Below are 21,445 nucleotides of genomic sequence, written 5' to 3' on the forward strand. Positions count from 1 at the left end.
GACATTCAAGACAGTAAGGCAAGGTGCTGATGTGGAAGTATCCACTCCTCTTAATGATGGATATCTAGATTTATGAAGTGGATATCCAGAAATGTTCCAGGATATTTAGAATGGAACCAGAGAAAATATATTAAGGGGTTCAAGAATGCTTTTTTTATCATAGAGGTCTTTTTGAGGTGGAGTTATCTTTCACATAGAATCTCTTACCCTTCGTAGATAGTATTACATAGTTTGCAATTATAGATAGCTCTTCTATCATCCTCTTCCACAGCTGATTCAGCAAATTTTCCCAAGTTCAAGGGCTGAAAGATTCTTCTCTGGAGGTTTGATATCAGCCTTGACTACAGGATATAGAATGATTTACTGCTTGGATTCACGGAGACTAGTCTCATTTCATTTTGCCATTTTGAGAATTGACTAGATTTTGTACATGATATTTTTCTATACTGTACCATCATGAGAACATTTACCATTTGATTTTAAAATAATGTGTGATGAATAAATAGGAATCATAATTGCTCTTTCAGTTGATCTAGTACCACTTAAGAACAGATGACAGTTGATCTAGTACCACTTAAGAACAGATGACAGTTGATCTAGTACCACTTAAGAACAGATGACAGTTGATCTAGTACCACTTAAGAACAGATGAATACAAACACCACATGGTTTCTGCACCGTGAGGACTCTTAAGTGAATCCTTGTGATATCTGACAAAAAGGGATTTCCTCCATAATGATATGATGTATTTAGTTAAGCGGTATTGTTCCCACGTGATTTTTATGATCAGTGATGTTTTTAACGTCTGTGCACATCAATTGGTGTACAGTACTTTATAGTCTGCTACTGTTCCTCTGTTCAATCTTCTTTTCTTCAGTCTTGCTGTCCAGCCTCTTAAATTTTCCCTTCATACAGCATCTACAGTGTTTTATCCCTGTTGGATATCGTTGCTGACTGGCTTCCCAAGCCCCAGTGCTGGGCTATCTCACTAAAATTTATAAATCCATTCCGTGATGTTATTAACGTACAATATTTCTGTTATTGGTATGACCTGTTCGTTAAGTTTCCTTGCTAATCATTACATGTTTTGGTCTTGTTCTTAAAGTTTCCTTGTTAATCATTACATGTTTTGGTCTTGTCTGCCATTGTGATGTCCCCTAATCAGAATGATATACTATATTTCAAATACTTCCATGTAAATCTATTTCCAAATAACGTGGTGTTTCTCCTCCTCGTTCTTATTCAAAAAAGGTGTTGATAACAATTTCCGAGATTCTCGTGATTGTCCGTTTATTGGGAAGTGCATGGTATGCTAAAAAATATCTGGATCTCATTCATTTTCTGCATGTTTTTACCTATATGGATATGTATCTTTTGAAAAAATATATTACAAAGTCTTCAATTTATGCATTATTCTTCTTATCAAGCCTTAGAAACTTCCAATCTGCCCTAGAAAAATAATGTTAATCAAGAACGGAGGAACTCCATCATTATTGCTAGTTTGAGCCTGTAGGTTCAACTCTCTTGACTATTAGGCTTGCTAAAATTCAATATCACCCTCTTGAATGTTAGACTTGCTAAAATTCAATTTCACCTAAGATTTTCTTGCAGTTTTATTATATATATTCTATTGTCTTTTTCTTTATGCCAAGAAATGAGGTTGATTTTTTATCTTCAGTTCAAAGTTGCGGTTTCAGTTTGTTTCTAAGAAAATTGTTCAGTACTGTATGTTGTTGAGGACCGTAAATGGATGCTATCTGTAACAAACAGTTGTTACAGAAGGTCCCTAACTTACACACAGTGGTTACAGAAGGTCCCTAACTTAAAAACAGGGGTTACAGAAGGTTCCTAACTTACAAACAGTGGTTACAGAAGGCCCCTAACTTACAAACAGGGGTTACAGAAGGCCCCTAACTTACAAACAGGGGTTACAGAAGGTCCTTAACTTATAAACAGTGGTTACAGAAGGTCCCTAACTTACAAACATTGAGAGATACAGACACAAACCCAACTGAAAATAATATATTATTTACTACAGTAAGCAAAACAACATATGTAATACCTTAATATCTATTTTATATGAAACCCGACTATTTTTTGACAGTCGTAGCTGGAAATCATAGGCATGGGATTCAGGTTAGGCCTATCGTATGCCAAAATATAACAAAATTAAACTTACAATCAATTCGACTTACTGACAACTTTTTATAGCCTATTAAGTTTGTAAGTTAAGGAGCTTTTACTTCAGTTTGAAAACTTCAGACGGCTAAAAAACTAAATGTCTCTGTAATATATTTGTTTCTCGTAATTACTCTTGGGTCTTCATTAAATAGTTTTCTGCTTTCCTTCCAAAGATTATAATTGCTCATTTACATCTTCATTACGAACTCATTAAAGATTACTATGCAATCTTCATAAATTCTATTACGAGGAAGTTGGTCTTAAATTATCATGGCTGACTAATTTCCAAGTATATACAGTAAATCGTTAATGAGGTTTGCAGAGCCTCAATGGGTTTTAATGGAATCATGTTTAAATCATACACCTCGATTAAAATTTCAAATTCTGTCCTTCTTCCTGGTGCGAGGAGAGTGTCTGAAGTCTTTTTGTTATTACAGTATTATTATTATTATTATTATTATTATTATTATTATTATTATTATTATTATTATTAGCTAAGCTACAACCCTAATTTGGAAAGAAAGATGCTATAAGCCCAACAGCTCCAACAGGAAAAAATAGCCTAGCAAGGAAAAGAAATAAGGAAATAGATAAACAATATGAGAAATAATTAATAATTAATAGAATATTTTAAAGACAGTAACAACATCAGAACAGATATTTCATATATAAACTACAAAAAGACTTATGTCAGCCTGTTCAACATAAAAACTTTTGCTGCAAGTTTGAACTTTTGAAGTTCTACCGATTCAGTTACCCGATTTGGATTATTATTATTATTATTATTATTATTATTATTATTATTAGGTATGGCTATTGTCCAAAACTACTTAATAATTCTATCAGTATAACGGAGCAGGACACAAACTTTGGATAAAATGTACCTTTACTTGTATCTTTTAAGATATCACTGTGGGTTTTTTTATTTTAGTTCATTCTGCTTAAGCCATTTCTTTAGGAAATAGTACAGGACATGAGCTATAAGCTCTCCAGCCTCTAAACGGGATTAATAAAACCTCAGTCTAAGGTCCGCGGTTTTCTGGACTTCTCAGAAGAAACCAATTTTGTTCAGGACTTGGGAATGAGCATCGCATTAGGAATAAATTTAAGACAGATCATTAGAAAGCACTTTACAATTAAAGGAACCAGCGTTAACTTTTTTTGAGATGCACATATGTAAAGTTTTCTGTATACCAGTCACAGACAACTGTTTGTCAACTGGGGTCCATATTTACTGTATCCAAGTGAGAGAGGGCCGCATGATAATACATATTTGCAAAAGCTATTGCTTGCCCAATTTATACTGAATTTTCTTGCAATTCTTCCATGTTTTATTCATCTTGGTATGAAAATTATACATAAAATTCGCATCTTTCATTATTTCCTAATGATTAGGTGTATAAATATATAGAATTTCAGTAACCTAGAAAGTCTTGAGGGCCGCATCACAACACATTGTGGGCCGCATGTGGCCCGTGGGCCACAGGTGACCCATGCCTGGTATATTCAGAGGAAGAATACAATGTCAGAAGCAAATCTATCCTCTAAGTTTAGTGACTTTCTGCTATAATGGTACCTGAGACATATGATCATGTAATCTTACTTAAGTAAAATAACAGGTTTGTGACACCAAGGAAGGAGTCAGTATCCCTTTCTATTTCAGAATTTAAAAGAGAGAAAAATAGTAAGGGAGATATTTATCGGATGGAAAATTGATACACCTATTTTATAGTCAGATTAAGGCCATGTTTTGTACTATTAACTTAATACTTAAACTGTAAAATTATTATTTAACTATTAGAAAAGGGAATCAGTAGCCCTTTCTATTTCAGAATTTAAGAGAACAATGATACAGGAGATATTTATTGGATGGAAAATTGATGCACCCATTTTATCTTAAGGTTATTGAAATTTTTTGTAGTATTAACTCAATAATTTTAGTAAAATTATTGAACTAGTAAAAAAGGGAGTCGGTAGCCCTTTCCATTTCAGAATTTAAGAGAGGAAAAAATAGTACTAAAGATATTTATCGTATGGAAAATTAATACACCTATTTTATCGTAAGATTAATGCAATTTTTTGTACTATTAACATAATAATTTATCTGTGAAATTATCATTTAACCAGTAGAAAAGGGAGTAACAATGTCATAGGCATTTTTAAAATAATTTTTAAGCCTTATATTCTTAATAATAACTGGCATTTTTGCATTTTCCTATTTACAATTGATCCTGAGTTTATCTAGATGTGATTGAAAGTCAATATATAAATTTTAACTAAATAATTTTTGCATTAAATTGTATCCAGATTGATCTTTTTATTATTACAATTATTAGATACAATTCTATTTTCTTAATGAGTCTTTTACATCTGTAACTGTTGCCTGCTGTTGAAAGTCCATTTTTAATACAGACGAGTTTATGAAAAGTTAACCTGATGTTTATATAAACGTTGTGTTTAGATTCTAAAGGAATCCACCTCATTTCTGGCACTTTCGTCTCCTGTGTATTTATACTCCTTGGCTTTTGTTACAGGAACCCGTGGAAGTCAGTCAGGTAGAGTACACTTTTAAGGTAATGCTTTCCCCCTTTATTCTTGCTCTGCTTAGATTTTAAATGCCATATATACTGTATATGGGATCTGGAATTCAGAGGGACTTTGCATTTTGGGGAAAAACTAGTTCAGTGCTAAACATTCCGAGACAGCCACTTACGATTTCCAGTGCCAGTTATGCGGCATTTTAAATCCCTCTCGTAACGATCCTCATTTAACAGGTCAACAGAATAGGCGTCATTTTATTTTAAAGAGAACACTTTGAACGTGGACTGATCTTTTCATTTTCTTTCTCATGCTTCAAGTTTCACTTTTGTCTCTTTGCACTTGGGAATATTACTAGTTCATGACCTGATGAAGCGTTTGCTACTTTTTTTTATGAAGTTATTGTGACATTTCTAGCTTTGAACTCGCTGTGCTTCACTACACAAACATTTCTTCAGTATTTTTTTCTTGCCAAGTTCAGTAGAGCCAATCTGCTTATATGACAAGGGATTTTTGTCACCTGGAGCTGAGGCAAAATTTACTGTCAGATCTCATCTGTGCGTGTAAATACCTGCATAGGGGATTTATTCTTTTGAACGATTGGATTTCCTTGCATGTGTATCCATGTATTTATTCTAATAGTTTTTTTTTTTTTTTTTTTTCTGACATGACAGCTTCAGTACAATATTCCTGGGTAAACAATCCTCTATTACTTGGCATTACAGTAAGTCCCCTACATGTGGTTGAGATACGTTCCAAGAGTGGAGTTTGATGTCAAAATGTTCTCAAGTTATTCAAGTTCATAACAATTAAATACCTAATATATATTGCTTTAAGTCTTATTTGTTTTTCTAGCTAGTTAGCTAGCATACATTTGTATCATGAATTCCTTAATCTATTTCTGTATTCAGTGACAAGATACTTTAAAAGCAAGTAAAACATTCTATCTTTATAGCACACGGTTCTTATCTTTGAAGTCCACACGTTGAATGTTTTCATCCCGGGGATTTACTGTATTTGTCAGTCTGTCACAATATTTCCTGCATCCACACTGTACAATGCTGGAGACTATGCCATATATTGCGCTTTTATTCCCAGTAACTCAGGACAGAACAAGTATGAATTCACTCCACACACATTTCCTGCACACTTAAATGACAGTATTATAGTTTCAAAGAGACTGTTTTTTTATCCCTTATTTAGGCAATGTTGCAGCGTAGCTTACGATTATCTGCTCACTGCCGCCCTGCATTTCACAATTAACAAAAAATGTAACTACTGGACAATTGTATTCTATGTCTCTCTTGATATTCTAACATTAACAGAGCACAGGTTTCGGGAAGATATAACGACTATGACCTCTTTAAGCTGTAAGTTAAATGATAAATTCAGAAGACATCTTTTCTCTTTGTTTTTTACATCCTTCGTATTTCTTTCGTTCCCAATTCCTTCCGCTGTTATTTCGAGGTAAGTTCATTCCCTGAAGCTTTACTTCATGCTGAAGAATGAGAGCATGCGTTTGTTTTGACCTAACTCAAGTAATCGACCTTGAAAGAATTAGTTTGGCTGAACTTTGGAAGGTGACTGCCATAAGCCGAGCCAATGTAGTTGTTGAGGCTGCATCAGTTTCAGACGTGATGTATTCAAGGAAAGGAAAGTTAAGATTAAAACACAGGTTATAGTTAATCATAATGAAAGCAGGTGTTATCATTGACATATACAGTTCAGCAATGTATTATGCTTCAGGAGATAGATTTCTTTGGAAATGTAAATCCAATAAGTAAAGGTGCTCAAGACAACTTTATACCAATAATGACAAATTTATTTGTTATTTAACTTGTGAAAATGTACTGATGATAGATTGTAGGCTGCTATAGAAAATTACAAGGCATGAAAAGTACTTACAGTCTTACAAAACAAACAAATAGTTGTACGTTAATACAGTACTGTACTATTTATTTTTACATGGTCATGGGATAGATACAAACTGATACAACTTATGTAAATATGTACTGTACTGTACTGTACATGTAAACATAGTAATTTATATTATCATTTATTGATAGGACATACACTCTTGTACCTTTAAATACATACTAGATTCTGTAAGTGGCATTAAGTAAATTCATTAGGGAGAAATTTTGGGAAATCTGACAACTGGTCCTACTTGTGGGACTGTTATGGCATGTGAGCATTTTTTGCCTCAGTTCATTACTGTCTCTTGAGCTTACCAACACATCCTGTAAATCCAAAAATCTCTTGACAAAAACACTTTAGATCTAAAATCACAGCTTGCAAGACCTTATCTCCCAAGACATTGGCTGTAAATCCTTGAAGTTCATGATAGAAAGTGTCTGGGAAGAATGGCATGGAAAAGGTAGATACTTCTATGAGAAAATTAGAAATGGTATTTGATGAAGAGGATTTTAAAGGTCCCCAATGTCTGTATTAAGAACATGAGACAGTGAATTAAAAACTAAATCAGCTTTCATGTGGGAGAGTACTGTTCGGAGACTTGAACAAAGATTAATGATGTTTTAAGACACTTGAACAAATATCAGCCACTCTGAAGATGTGGAAAAGAAGTTCAAAACCAATAAAAAGGTTTCATAACCCTTATCTTTCCAATACTAAGGTGGAATGGAACTCTCTCTCTCTCTCTCTCTCTCTCTCTCTCTCTCTCTCTCTCTCTCTCTCTCTCTCTCTCTCTCAGCAGTCATGTTTTACACAAGTCAATTACATCGTTGGTGGAATCTGATGTGTACCGGTAACCAAAAGAGACCTAAATTTTGATTATCGTCATCAACCCTTTTAATGGCAACGAAATATTTTGTCTGATGTCAACTTTCTTCTTCATCAGTTAACTTGGATTCCTTTTTGTCCTGAGTTTTGCCATGTTCTTCTCTTTCCTTCTATAATTACGTTATTTAGCTTCCATTTTATTTCTTAGGTCTAAAACATTAAAAAAAATGTTTAATGCATTCACAATCTTTTTGTTACTTTTTTACAGCTAATTGCTTATACTGTAATTTTGCGTTTAGCTTTTTGCTTGCTTCCAAAATTCTCAATTTAATGTTTTTCAGTCATATTGTATATTTACATGAATTTTGTTGATTAGCAGACCAGGTATTATCATCCATTACTGCTATTATTGAATGATAATTTCATTTTGGAAAAATAATTGAAATCGTCACAAGGGTGAGTTTGTAAGTCTTTCTTACATTATCAACGTTTGATTACAACTTTGTTAGTACTGTAATTGTTATATGCTTTGACTTATGCTGAGTAAAAGTCCTATTACAAAAAGTACTGTAATAAGATTAGTTGTATTTAGTACAAAACCAACTTCAGTAGTTGCTTTAGATTGTATTTTTTCAATTCTAAAGTTTAACTTTACACACTTCTATGTAAAACTCCATACATCTGGAGTATAATCTCCTCTGTATTAAAACCTTTTTAAGAAAGCACTTCCTGAAGGTTTCTTCCAAGTGGGAGTGGTCTGTATTTGTTATCATTTTCAGAATCTATATAAGATCACACCTTTAATTTTTGCCTACCAGTTGGTGTGTTGAAGATGCATTTTGGGCTTGATTTATTATCCAATTCTTTACGCAGATATCCTCGCTTAGTGTATTGGATAATGGAGAATTTCTTTCCCTGCAGCAGTAGCAAGATCTTATCCATTGTTTTGTTGGGTAATATGCCCTCCTGTTGTTGTCTTTTAAAGTAAAGTACATTACTTGAGTCTTTGGATGTTCTTTGCATGAATTTCTTCTCCAACAGGAAATGCTGTTTACCCATTTTGTTGGTTCTGCAACTTCTGTGGTGATACTATCAGAATTTCATATTTTCCAGTTTGGCTTTGTAGGGAGGCAAGAGGCCACTGGTTTTTAGGTATTGCATCATCCATAAAGTATATCATATATATAATAACTTATCTTTTACCTCAACTGTCCATGCGTTATGGAGTCTGATTCTTAATGCTTTATTCCAGTTTATTTTGATTGTTAGTATTAAAGTTACCCTGGAAGATGGTAGAATAAAGGCCAAAAAAATATTGCTGTCAAGTCCCAAGAAAATTGTTCAGCTTTCAGGGAAAACTCAATAGTATATTATCTCTTTTAAGTACTGCTCTAGTTAGTATGTATAGTAATACCGAATCAAAGTTGAGCAAACTTTTCCAGATTCATTAGGATCTATGTATGCTACTGTTCAATTCTTTAGCTATAAACTGGCAAAGTGATAGTCAATGCAAAGTGGGTTTAAAGAGTAGGTCACCTTTAGGAACCAGTCTAGCTACACTTTAACCTTTCATACCAGATGCCAGTAAGCCAAAGGCTTGTCAGTCATCATGCCCCTGTTTGTAGAATCATCTTCATTCCTTGCAGTCTAAATACACTTGCCCCTCAATCTCTTTGACAGATGATCCCTGTTTCTCAATTGCCATCTCAATGTTGTCCCTCCATCTAATTCTTGGTCTTCCTACAAGCCTTTTACCATCTGGTACCTATTCTAGAAATTGGTTTTGAATATCTGATATCTTCCATTCTTTTAACGTGTCCATACCAACGTAGCTGGCCCCTTTCAATCAAATCTAATATACTCTCAATACCCATTCCATTTCTGTCACTAAGAAATGGAAAGTATGGTTCAATTTCATTTTTATAGGGAAACTCTTAACTGGGTATTGTATCTCAAGATTATCTGTTCCAAATGAATATCAAGACCTAATTCTTCTCCGTGAGAAGCTGAAGAATGTTTTTTTTTTGTAAAGCTTCAATTTGGTTTTGTTTATTTGGATTATTCACATTAATTTCATTCAACATCTTGTATGGTTAGAGTTGATGATCTTAGTCATGATTTTGATTGTTTTTATTAAGGTTCTGTTCTCTTCTATTATAAAGGAGGCATTGTCTTGTAGGTATTGCCTATATATGCAGCTTGGAATAGCACTGTAGTAAAGTATTATTCTTTTTTTGGAGTAGAGTATTTTTTTAAATGCTTTGCCACTTACAGACCTGTATGTAAGATACCTTTGATTATATATATATGCTATACAGTATAATCTATATACAGTCTATACTGTCCACATATATATGTATTTCTTCTAACTGTAATCAAACAGTTTAACATATTTCTTAAACAGACCCATAAAAGAAACTATAAGGAAATCAGATTAATACCTATATTTTGAGAAATACACATTGGTACACTTCTTCGGCCATTGAAATACCTGTACATTTATGTGATTAATTTTATTTCATTAGTTTCTTTGATAGGCCTTTTTAAGAAATATTTGTACAGTGTGTATAGAAGGCATTTACCCTGCTAAAACTAGGGGAAATATGCTTATTATTGTTTAAAGTTAACATATTCAAGAACAGATATTGAATTGACAACACAGTGATACAAATGTTATATATTGCAGAACACACTCAGCCTCATCATAATTGGTTATTGATAAGGCCAGTCTATGGTAGAGCAATGTTCTTCCTGGTGACCTACTAACCATATTGATCTTCAACTCTAATGAGTAGTCACTACCCTTTGGTGGCATTAAACTATCCCACACACACATACTTTATTACTAAAACTTCAAGCGGAGATGGATTAACTGACTGTAAAGGATAGAAAACGATTTTTATTTCCTATCTACGTATGACTTACATTTTTAAACTTCCGCCAGTCACCCAGAGTTGTGTTTTTCCGGGAGAGTCTTGCAACTTATTGTGCAAATAACCTTTAGATATGAGTAGAAGTAACTAGATACTCATCTAATGCTTAGTAAATTTTTAGTTACCCACTCTAGCTTGTTTAATCATCTTAGTGCATAATACAGTTAGCATAGCATATTTTAAATTAGTTAACCATTTGTCTCAAGTTGCAGTTTCTTGAAACCACTGATGAACGACATAAAAATATGACAATTTTGTATTGCTACAGATACACTGTAGAAATTGACTCTCTGACTTTGTTATTCCAGAGGATTTACCTTCGTTTTTAGCACATAAGCACATACCAGAACTTTAACCCCAATGTTGGTTTTACAGGTAAAATGTTTAGATGTCTGTTCGCACATACATATAAAACATTTAATGGAGTGACCACTAATAAATAGACTTTAGATACATCCAAATAGATTTTTTATTAATAATTATCCATGTTCTTTTTTCTTTCTCGACAAGAAAATTTATGTTTTTGTAGAAAACTGATTGTGTCTTATAATGACTAGGGTTCCCAAGTGTCAAATATCTATTGATTTTAACTAAGATAAGACTCAAAGGGGAAGTGATATTACCATGACAGAAAAGTTTAGCCAAGATCATTATTCATATCGTTTCTACCTCACGGTTCATGTTCTTCACTGACAACCACTCAGCGGCATTCTTATGTTTAAAGTGTGCTCTTTGAATAAGCTTGAGAAATTCTCATAAGGCTCTAATTTCAATTTATTTCTGCTTGACTAACTTTTTGCTTAGATCTTAGTGACTAATTATTATTCTGATATGTCAATATTAATTAGTATGATTGTATGCATTGCTCATAAAACTGAAATTTGTATGTCGCAGTATTTGCTCGGCAACGCTAACGCTTTTTCATTCTATCTTTTTTCCACTACAGCCCCGCAAGAAAGATCCTCCTCATCCAATCCGGGTGGCGAAGTCCATCGATGTTATATCTCGAATCGTCTTTCCCGTTGGGTATTTCATCTTTCTTTTTTACTTCTTTGCAACGTATAGGGGTTTTGGCTGAGTCTGCCGATTTATGACCCCACCCTTGAGCCATCTCTCTCTCTCCCCCTTGTCTCTCATCACTGTATTGGTTTGTCTCTGGCATCGAGGCCAGACCTGTACTTTGTGTTCAGCACCCAGCGGTTTTTCTATGTCAAAGTGTCCCTTCCACCCATCCAGAAAGTGAGAAATGTAACAAAGTTTTTATGGATGTCCTTTTAGCCAGCAATTGCCCAGTTATGTATTTGTATGTTGGGGAATGTTATCATTCGGTTTTCCCCTCGTCCCGAAGATAGAAAAGAAATGAGAAAAGAAGATCAATGTCGAAAGCTAATCCAACTTGAAATTACCATTTAGTGCTTTTGAGTTATACACGTGATGAGGTTTTTGCCAAGAGTTCTGCTAAGGAAAAGAAGGTCAAGTGTTGAAATTTATTTTGACAAAAAAAAAAATTATATATGAGATTATAAACTTGAGAAATGCTTAGGGTGATCAGAAAAAAAGATTTGTGCCGTACGGCACCCAACAAGATCAAAAGATCTCACTCTTGACATCCGTAGGTGTGTATATAATACATATATATAAATATATAAATATATTTTATTCCTTGCAATTTTTGTAACAACCTTTATAATTTCCTTTGTTAGTGATAGTACTGAATCGCATAATGTTATATTGTTAAATTTGTTAATGGTGCAGAGTATGTATAGACTATGGAGAAGGTGTTGGTAGGAATGCTACAGGAACAGAAATGAAAAAAACAAGACATTATATACATATATGTAAGTATATATATGTATAATATATGTATATATATACATACTGTGTGTACCCACATGTAGGTAGAGGTTGGCGTGGCAGATAAGTCGCGACGGCGTCTACTCTCGACCCTAAACGTTAACTAATCCATCTTGTATCGCTGGCTTTGGCCCATTTCCTAATGATATACGGTGAATCATCGAGTCATTTGCTGGTCTCATTAGAGATCCATCTGGCCATACGGATATGGCACATGCATTTAAAACTTAACTCATTCTCATGTTTGTTTCTTGTGTTGTCCACTATTTATACATTCTTACATTATGTTATGACGATTCCAGATCATTTTTTTTTCATCATGATATGCAAAGAATTTTTATTTGTTGTGTTCTATATACTGTAATATTTGATCATGTACTTTCCCTTATTTAAGCCGTTGTTATTGTTATTCTCCGTTTTTGTTACTCCGATTGATACTTATAAGCCTCCTATTTTATCTCTCGTTTTTTTTATGCAATATGAATTTTTGAGAACTTTTGCACTGTCTGCAAAATATACATGATGATGATAATGATGATGTATATTATGCTATTTCAAAAAATCCGTAGCTTTGTTTGCTAGATGAGGCACTTGCGGGGGAGTCCTTTTTCGGGGCCAAAGCACTTGTCCTTGCCAATTCGCTCAGAGTAAGTGTCGGTGCAACTCCTTCGCCACACCTATACCTCATCACTAAAAGTTAAAAAAAAAAAGCATTCTAGCCAAAAAAAAAACATATATGATGTACCTCACAATATCATCATTCACTTAGAAAGATGTGTAAGTGTTTTCATAGAAGGAGAAAACATGATAACATCATGTATTTAAGTATTCACTCTCACTTCATCCATTATCTTTTCGATAAAAGTGCTCGAACTGCCCCGGAGTTGAAGAGAATGCCGCGTTGGTGGCACCTTGCATGGTTTGTGGTCATTCATCAAGTCATTCATATAGAAGAGTTTTTCCATGCACTTGTAATACACCAAAGTCATTCTGTATAATGTTTCATGATTCAATTAATAGGAGAAGCTAATGTCACAGCTTCTACGGATTGTGATAGTGTTCGGTGGAGTTAACATTGGGATTTTTCATTGAAAACTATTATTTTTTTTGTTTTTTATATATGCATTTTAGAAGATTTAGGGTCATGGTACAGTAGTAAATTTAGTCAAAAATACAAAAGTTACCTTTGTTCATTTTGAAACTCCTGAATAAAAAGAAGTTTTGGAAATAGTTTAGTCAAGGTCTACTTTGTGGGAAAACTTATTTTTCACTTTTGCAGGAAAAGCATTTAAAAATTGATAAAAATTAACAATAGTGTTCCGTGCTTATTAGAGATCTACGTGAATTTTTATATTTACAATGTTCTTAGATTGTTTTTGATACGTCAGTCCATTGAAGGTTTTTGGTAAACTTCAGTACTTACAGTAGTATTATCATTACTCTTCCATTTAGTTCCATGATATACAAACCGTCATAGCCAGGTTGTGGTGTACATAAAAAAAAGCCTTTTTGAGTCTTAATATTATCCAATGTTATTTGATATACTATTAGATAACTAATGCTTTTAGTGATATAAAAAAAGCACAAATATTAATCTTAAGCATCACAGTGACTCGCGATGACCACTCGCATGGCGTACCCAATACGTACCGTACGTGGTCGTCGCCGTTTATTTCATGCCACGCTGATCTACGCTTCATTCGATACCCGTCGATCGCCAGGCCACGCTTATCATTGCAAGCAGTCGTCGACTGCCTATCGCCAGTGCCTGGCATTGGGTGCATCACAACAACGTAGTTTCTTCAACCCCCGGGATCAGTCGCCAAAATGTTCGCGTTTTATTTCTCCATTCATTTCTCCTCCCCCTTTGCTATCTTGTGTGCCTCTTTGTCATTCGTCTCTCTTAAGCCTACTGTGCCTTTTTTAGTTCTTTATGAAAAAAACATCGAATCACACTGAGGAAGAAGTTAAAAGGAAAATAAAAAAACTATGAAGTTGCAATAACCACTTGGCATTTAAGTGTTGTTATCATCGTCCTTGCTCTCCTGAAGGGAAAATAACAGAAGAAGAAGTTCCTCTCGCAGCCAACTTCATTTCACGATAACCGATCAGTATATTGGACTCTTGCGTAGTAGTATACAGTAAGGTTTCCTTAATGTATGAAAATGAAGGAAGACAAGGAAGGATATTTATATACACAACGTATAACTCCCATCCTTGACGTCTCAATACTACTTAAGCTATGAACAAAATCGCAATTATTTGGCCAGCTTTACTTCTTGTTTTACAGACCCCTTAGGCTTGTTAAATCCTTCTCTCTTTATGAAATTCTTTTTTTTTTTTTTTTTTTTTTTGTGGGAATGGCCCAAATTGACATAGGTCTTTTTTTAATTACAGTATTCATGACTGTCATCAATTAAAAAAAAATATATACCATTATGCCTAATTATAGTTGCCCTCAAGAGTCTTTGCTTGGACTGTTCTAAACTTGTTTTGTGCCTTGCCCTTATATATATTTCAGAAGGAGGCTGCCTGCCAATAGAATGAATTATATAATTATTTTCTCCATTGCTGTAATTCATCATGGGACATTAAATAAATATAATTTTCAGGAAATTGTGTTGGATTCTGTATCATTTATTTTTTTTTTAAATTGCCAAGCAGCCCCTTGAACTTTTGAATCACCAATATGATGCCTGTTAAACTGAGCGCACCCGTTACTATGCCTAAAAAAAAATATTATAATTATGTATTTAGTCAAAGTACATAGCCTCTATTCTTTCCTAAATGCCCAAAGTCAGTGCATGATATATTATTTTCGTACTCAGTCAAAGTTTATTGAAATAATTATATGATAAAATATTGATACTCTTAAGTCAGTGAATTCTGTCCTCATCGTAAATGCACTGGAAGCTTTCATCTCTAGGTTTTCTTAATACTGTACATGAAAAAGAAAAAATACTCTACAACAAAGATTGACTTTCAACAGCCAAGAGAGACCCCAAAGTAATAGACGAATATAGAGCCATTCACTTTTAGAAGAGAACGCACTTGTTCATACGAAGCCCACATGAAACTTATTTAGTGATCTCATCATCATCTTTGAAATGACATCCACGTGGGAACCCACTCTGCACGCTTCTGCTACTATTACTACTACTACTACTACTACTACTTCTATTACTACTACTATTACTACCACTACTACTACCACTACTGCCGCTGCTGTTGCTACTGCTGCTGTCGCTTCTGCTTCACTAGTTAAATAGTAGCTAGTGTGGCAAAGTATCAGCAAAGATCACAAAGTCAAATAGAGCTCATAGAGAAGTTTTTTCCCCCACTGATTGCGTCAGTTGTTAGGCTGTACACTGGCATCCTAAGGTGGTTTGCAAGCATGCTACGACATTAAAAAAATATATAAAAAAATATGAAAGGCTTTTTAGGTTGCAGAAAACTTAAAATAGTGCAGCAGAGGTGAGCAAAAGAAATCCTGATGTCTTGAAAGGTTGGGATTCAAGTACAAGATGTGATTTTATGGTAAAAACTTGTTTTGCAGCTGATAACTCTGTGAAGACTCGATAACGTTGGATAACAGCGTGTGTTATCCTCCAGTGATTCTATATTTGTACTAAGGCCTCAGAAAAATGAAGATATATATATATATAATAGATATATACCAAAATGTCAAACTTTGAAGAAAATAAGCGACCCGCTCATGATAGTGTTTGAATGAGATGAAAGAAAGGCGCATGCAATTTTTTCGAGCCATTGCAGTAGCTTTTTAAAAAAAAAAAAAATAATGCCTATATACAGCTCCATTCTGTGATCACAAAATATACCTTTTTTTTTCCACTGGCCGCCGTTCCCTCCTCACATGTTGGTTGTTGTACAGGAGAAACGTTTGTTGTACAGGAGAAAAAACATTTTGTTGTTAGAAACCTTCAGAAATGTGCGAAGAACATTTCTTTTTATCTCTGCAGATTAAGCGCTTTGTATTATGTATGTATTTTCTGTTCTTGGTCAGCGGGCTCTGTTGGAACTGTGTCTCTGTTTTAACGGGAGAATTTTCTCCGGGTATAACTATTTGAAAAATTACTTGAAGATTAAATCATCCTCTTCTACCCTCATGTAGTGGAGTTGACCCTTCCATAAAAATTTAATTAACAATTGGTATCTATACATTGTAATGGGATAATATTTAATTGGGGACTGTAGTAGGATTGTAAAAAATAACCCAGACTCTCGATAATAGCCAAAAATATCTTGATGTCGTTTGTAAGAAAAAGGTTGGAAACATGAGAGAGATTTAGATACCATACGGAGCCCCCTGACCTCATTCCCTCTCGCTGACATTCACTGTAGCGAGCTTCGGTCCTTACCGGTATCAAAGTGTACATAGAGGAACCGTCTGTTCTAAAGTTTGTTGGAGGCATACACCAGCACAGTGTGGTGTTCCGGGCTCTTTTGCGGACCATGTATTCGCAGGTTTTATTTAGATTTTATTGACTGTTATTTGAAGGAAATTTTAAAAGAGTATTAAATTTAGTCGGCTTTGAAAGAAAATGTTAAGAAATGTTTATTATATCTTTAAATATAGTCAGCTTTGGTATTTTTCAGATGGCAATCTGGAAAAATTGTACGAACAAATTTTAAAGTTGAGTAAATATTGGAAATGATTCAATTAAATTTTAAAGCCATTGCAACAGATTCCCAATTATCCTAAGTCAGTCTGTTACTGAAATTGGTCATGGTAAAACTGTTCACATTATTTTTCATATTGTTTGTATATTCAATGATTGGTAATATCAGAAAAGTTTAACTACTGTAGTTTTTTTTACTTGGAATAATTGAGAATCTGCTGCAATGCATAAAAAGTTGAATTTAACGAAGTAATAATTAGATTTAAGCACCAAAATCAGAAATAAACTATTGAAGAGTGAAACGATTTGATTTTGTATTGCTTAAGTCTATTGTGATAAATTTTATAATGGTCTGACACACTCAAATCATCGGTTGTAGTCACTTAAGAAATACTGTATCTTTCATATGTGGATTACTTATTTTCTCTACTATTTGATGGTACTGGTAGAAATAGTATTGGTCAAAAAATTTGTGTGAACAAAACTGTACTTTTTAGTTTGATATCAACCAAATTTTTAGTATCTTTTGTTCTCTCAATTGATAGTAGTGATGGTAAATTTGTTATCATTTGGTTATTTTTCTCAGATAATTGATAAATGCTGTTGGGATAGATGACGTCAAAATTTATGTAAACCAAACTCTTCGGGTTCTTTTTTACGTGACAAAATTTGTCGGAATTTCTCGGCCACACGCCACTGTGAATGGCTCTGTGCCGCAGGCCACCGGGCGTGGCGATATTCTCACTTACACATGGAATGTGCGCCTCACCACTACCATTCCCATTTTTCATGAAGTTTTTTAATTCAAGACACATTTTTCAACACTTTTTAAAAATACAAAAAAAAATAGGAGATATACGCACTCACTAAATTCTTAATACTGCATACGGTACTCACGTCAGGCATGTTCTTAACTCCAAAGTTTATAAAACTTAAAGTGTGCATGGTGCGGATGTCTGGGGATGTACAACTGTGTGCATATTTCTATGCGTGTATGTAAAATTGCGAGCATTCATGAAATCATACATTCAACCACTAATGCTTAAACACATACAAGACATTTCATGTGGCTAATTTTTTTCATAAGCAGAGGGTAAAGAATTTTATTCTTTGTGTAAGTGAAGTGAGAAGTTGCCAAATATCTCTTGAATTGAAAATTAAAGAAAAAAGAAGGATGTAACATGAGGAAAGTAGTTATTTATTTCAAGAATTTTATATTCTTACGGAGCAAAAGATATTTGGCAAGAGAGAATTCATTAGGTAGGTCAAATCTGCTCGGAGACAATACATAATGCATGATATCAGTTAGGATATATATATAAATAATATAAAACCTGAGTTTATGGTTTGATGTCTAGACTCCAATTTTTGACAGTTTTTATGTGCACCTTTGTAAACACACGAAACCTGTAATCTAGTCGACATTTTTTCATCTTTAATTCAGAAAGAGAAGTTTTCATGCAACATGGCATCATAAGAAAGGCAGGTTAATCACCCTCAAGTCATTATATCTCACAAGTTTCGTCTCTCATTATCACAAAGCCCAACCAATATATATATAATAAAAAAAAGAGAGTTTTTTAAAGCGCTGCCTAAAACTGGCCCTCTTTTGGAGGAAATTTGCACCTTTCCTGGGTCCAAAGATGATGGCAGGGAATTGTCGGGTGGAGGATCTCGCCTTTTTCTTGAGAGGTACTGATTAACTGTAAAATTTAAATGTCAACTGTTTTCCAAAATTTCCCTAACTGTACCCAACGGATATTCATTTAGTCAAATCGCAAACGATGACTCTTTACACCCCCTCAAGAGACTGGTGACCTCGGTCCCGTGATGACCTTGCAATTATGACCCCCTTACACGCCAGGCTTCAAAACACGAGGACTTACGAAATCTGCTGTTGTTGGTCTGGAAGTTGAATGGGTTGCGTTAGGGACTGTGTACCGGTCTCTGAAAGTGTTTTGTGAAAATATGGTCAAATACAAGCTATGTTTTATTACTCTTTAACTGAGATACCCGAAACATTAGGTGAAATAGCTGAATGTAGATGGGTTTCCTCATGTTAAATTGACTTCAGAATATTTGAGAATACAGTTGACGGTTGTTCATTCATTCTTTTGGTGTCTTGCGGAATACTTTGTGTGATTATTCTTACGTTTCTCCACGAATGTAAGTGTAATAAATTCTCTCGCAGACTACATTTCCAGCATTTTGATTAATTTAATAGAATTTCAACATATTACTTATTAGTAGATCTGTTTTTCTCATTGTTTATAGCGAATGTATTATGCGTCATTGCATCAATTTGATTACAAATAAAAAAGCTGGTTTTAAATATGTTGAACATATTTTAGAAATAAGTCATTGATTTTTAAATGACAAAACAATTTTGTTTATATCATCTAAAACTATTTTATATTAAAATTATGTTCGTGATTCCATAGCTTTATGCTAAATTTGACATACCGTTATGAATTTTGACACCGATTGAAAAGTTGCAACGATTCTGTAAACTTGTCACAATTTTTTGTTCTTCCTGTTACAAGAACAGATAAAAAAATTAGTTTTATCAATAATGTTGTCTATTGATCAATTTGATTTTCAATCTCAATGTGTGATATCTCTCTCTCTCTCTCTCTCTCTCTCTCTCTCTCTCTCTCTCTCTCTCTCTCTCTCTCTCTCTCTCAAAATAATCTGGCACCCTTAAACATGTTTCCCTCCATATTTTGTACCATTTATCCATCCAATATTGACGGAAGAATTGGAGTGACATAGGGACGTACGTTCTTAGCCGTGAGACGCCATTAGAATTATTGTGGCTTCAGTTTTTCGCGAAGAAATTGTTGGTCGTTTGGTGCAAAATGTTAGTGCCAAACTGCTGTGAGATCCTTGATAATTTATAAAAATATTTCAACTTTCAAAACGTCCTTCCTCCTTTCAACTTCCTGATGACTTTGAGACCATTACCGTAAGATTCCAAATACAGTTTTTAATCTGTCCATTTCAAAACGAGTCGATACACTGTACAAGAGAATTAATTTCAGGAGTCCAACTCGCGTATTTGACCATATTTACTCGGGGTTCTTTCCCTCAGAAAGTAATGTTATCCATATGTTCGTATGGAAATCACCTACAGTTTGTTTATGGGATTTAACCCCTTCCTCTCTACCCTATTGTATTTAATATTATCGAGAATTTGAAATGTTAAATTTGCAAATGTGAAAAGCGGCTTAATACAAAAATCTTCTGGGGTATGTATGCAATGACTTTCAAAGAAATTATTCAGCCAAACATTGTTACTTACTGACGATGCATCGAGGACCTCTCGTACTTAAGTGATCCACACACACACACAGCCAGATTGTGTATGTCCTTAAAAATGTCTGTCATGTGATGGTTTCCTATTTCTTTATGTATATAAAAGATGTATATAATTTTGCATTAAATGCCCTACTCTACAATCCAACCGAGTTTTATTTCTACCCATCATTTTGGAAGGATAATGGGGGAGGGTGGGCAGTGGCACCCTAGCGTACCAGCCGAACTCGGTTGAGTCCCTCGTCAGGCTGGGAGGAACGTAGAGAGGAAAGGTCCCCGTTTTTTTAATTTGATGTCGGCTAGGCCTACAACCCCAAAGTTGGGGTGAGTGCCTTGGTATATGTATGTGTGTATTTTGGAAGGGAGTGCAGTTTTGCCGGGTTCTAGCTAGTGGGTGTTCGAAAACCCGGATAGTGCAAATAGTGAGCCGTGTGTAGTTGACTGAAGGCCAATACTAAATTGTTTGTGTAGTTTCTCTTTGGTTCTTAGCTGCACCTATTTTTTAACCATCTTCCATTCCTGCTTTCTTCCATTGTAATGTCCAACCCCCCCCCCCTCTCTCTCTCTCTCTCTCTCTCTCTCTCTCTCTCTCTCTCTCTCTCTCTCTCTCTCTCTCTCTCTCTCTCAAAGGAATATTTTTAACTACCAAAATCAATAGAGTTCTCTTGCTTGAGTGTACACTTGGGCACACTTCTATCTTATTTCTATTTTTCTGTTTTAAGCTTATATATGGAAGATCCATTTTAATGTTAACATCTTAAGAAATTTTATTTTTATCTTTCATTACTTCTCGTAGAATACTAATGTCCTTGTTTCCTTTCCTCACTGGACTATTTTTTCCCCAATTGGAGACCTTGGTCTTATAGCATCTTGCTTTTCCAACTGTGGGTGTAGCTTAGCTATTAGTAACAGTAATAATAATAATAATGACTTTCCGCATTCTTTGATCGATAAATTGATTAAAACATAATAATTGAACTGTTAGTAGCACGTAGAAAACGTGTGTTTAATGGGTAACTATATTATTATTATTTCTCATAATTATGTGTCGGTTCCTATAGAAAACTCGCCCTGTGAGCCAAGGCTGACAAAGCATGAAATTTTCATTGAAAAAGAATAAAACTTTGAACTACTCTTTATATATTTTAGAGTGTATTATGAAAGTTTTATAGACAAAAATTTCGAATTTTAAACTTGCATACCATTTAGCAAAGGATGTATGTATTATAACTTTGTTATTCA

The 21,445-nt window shown here is 34.3% G+C and overlaps 1 protein-coding gene across 17 annotated transcripts in view; it reads left to right on the top strand.

The window, feature by feature from the left end:
* pHCl-1 (pH-sensitive chloride channel 1) overlaps nucleotides 1-20,351 on the top strand; it is a 149,619-nt gene extending 129,268 nt beyond the window's left edge. For 9 of the 17 annotated variants that reach the window (XM_068370981.1, XM_068370983.1, XM_068370989.1 and 6 more), the window contains 2 exons: nucleotides 4,716-4,754; nucleotides 11,341-20,351. In XM_068370981.1, coding sequence (XP_068227082.1) covers nucleotides 4,716-4,754; nucleotides 11,341-11,472 — 171 coding nt within the window. In that variant the 3' untranslated portion in view covers nucleotides 11,473-20,351. The remainder of the gene's footprint in view (nucleotides 1-4,715; nucleotides 4,755-11,340) is intronic. The other 8 variants (XM_068370984.1, XM_068370987.1, XM_068370991.1 and 5 more) reach the window with 2 other exon arrangements.
* Nucleotides 20,352-21,445: the final 1,094 nt, after the last annotated feature.

Source organism: Palaemon carinicauda, chromosome 3 (assembly GCF_036898095.1).
Source record: "Palaemon carinicauda isolate YSFRI2023 chromosome 3, ASM3689809v2, whole genome shotgun sequence".
Taxonomy (NCBI): Eukaryota; Metazoa; Arthropoda; class Malacostraca; order Decapoda; family Palaemonidae; genus Palaemon; species Palaemon carinicauda.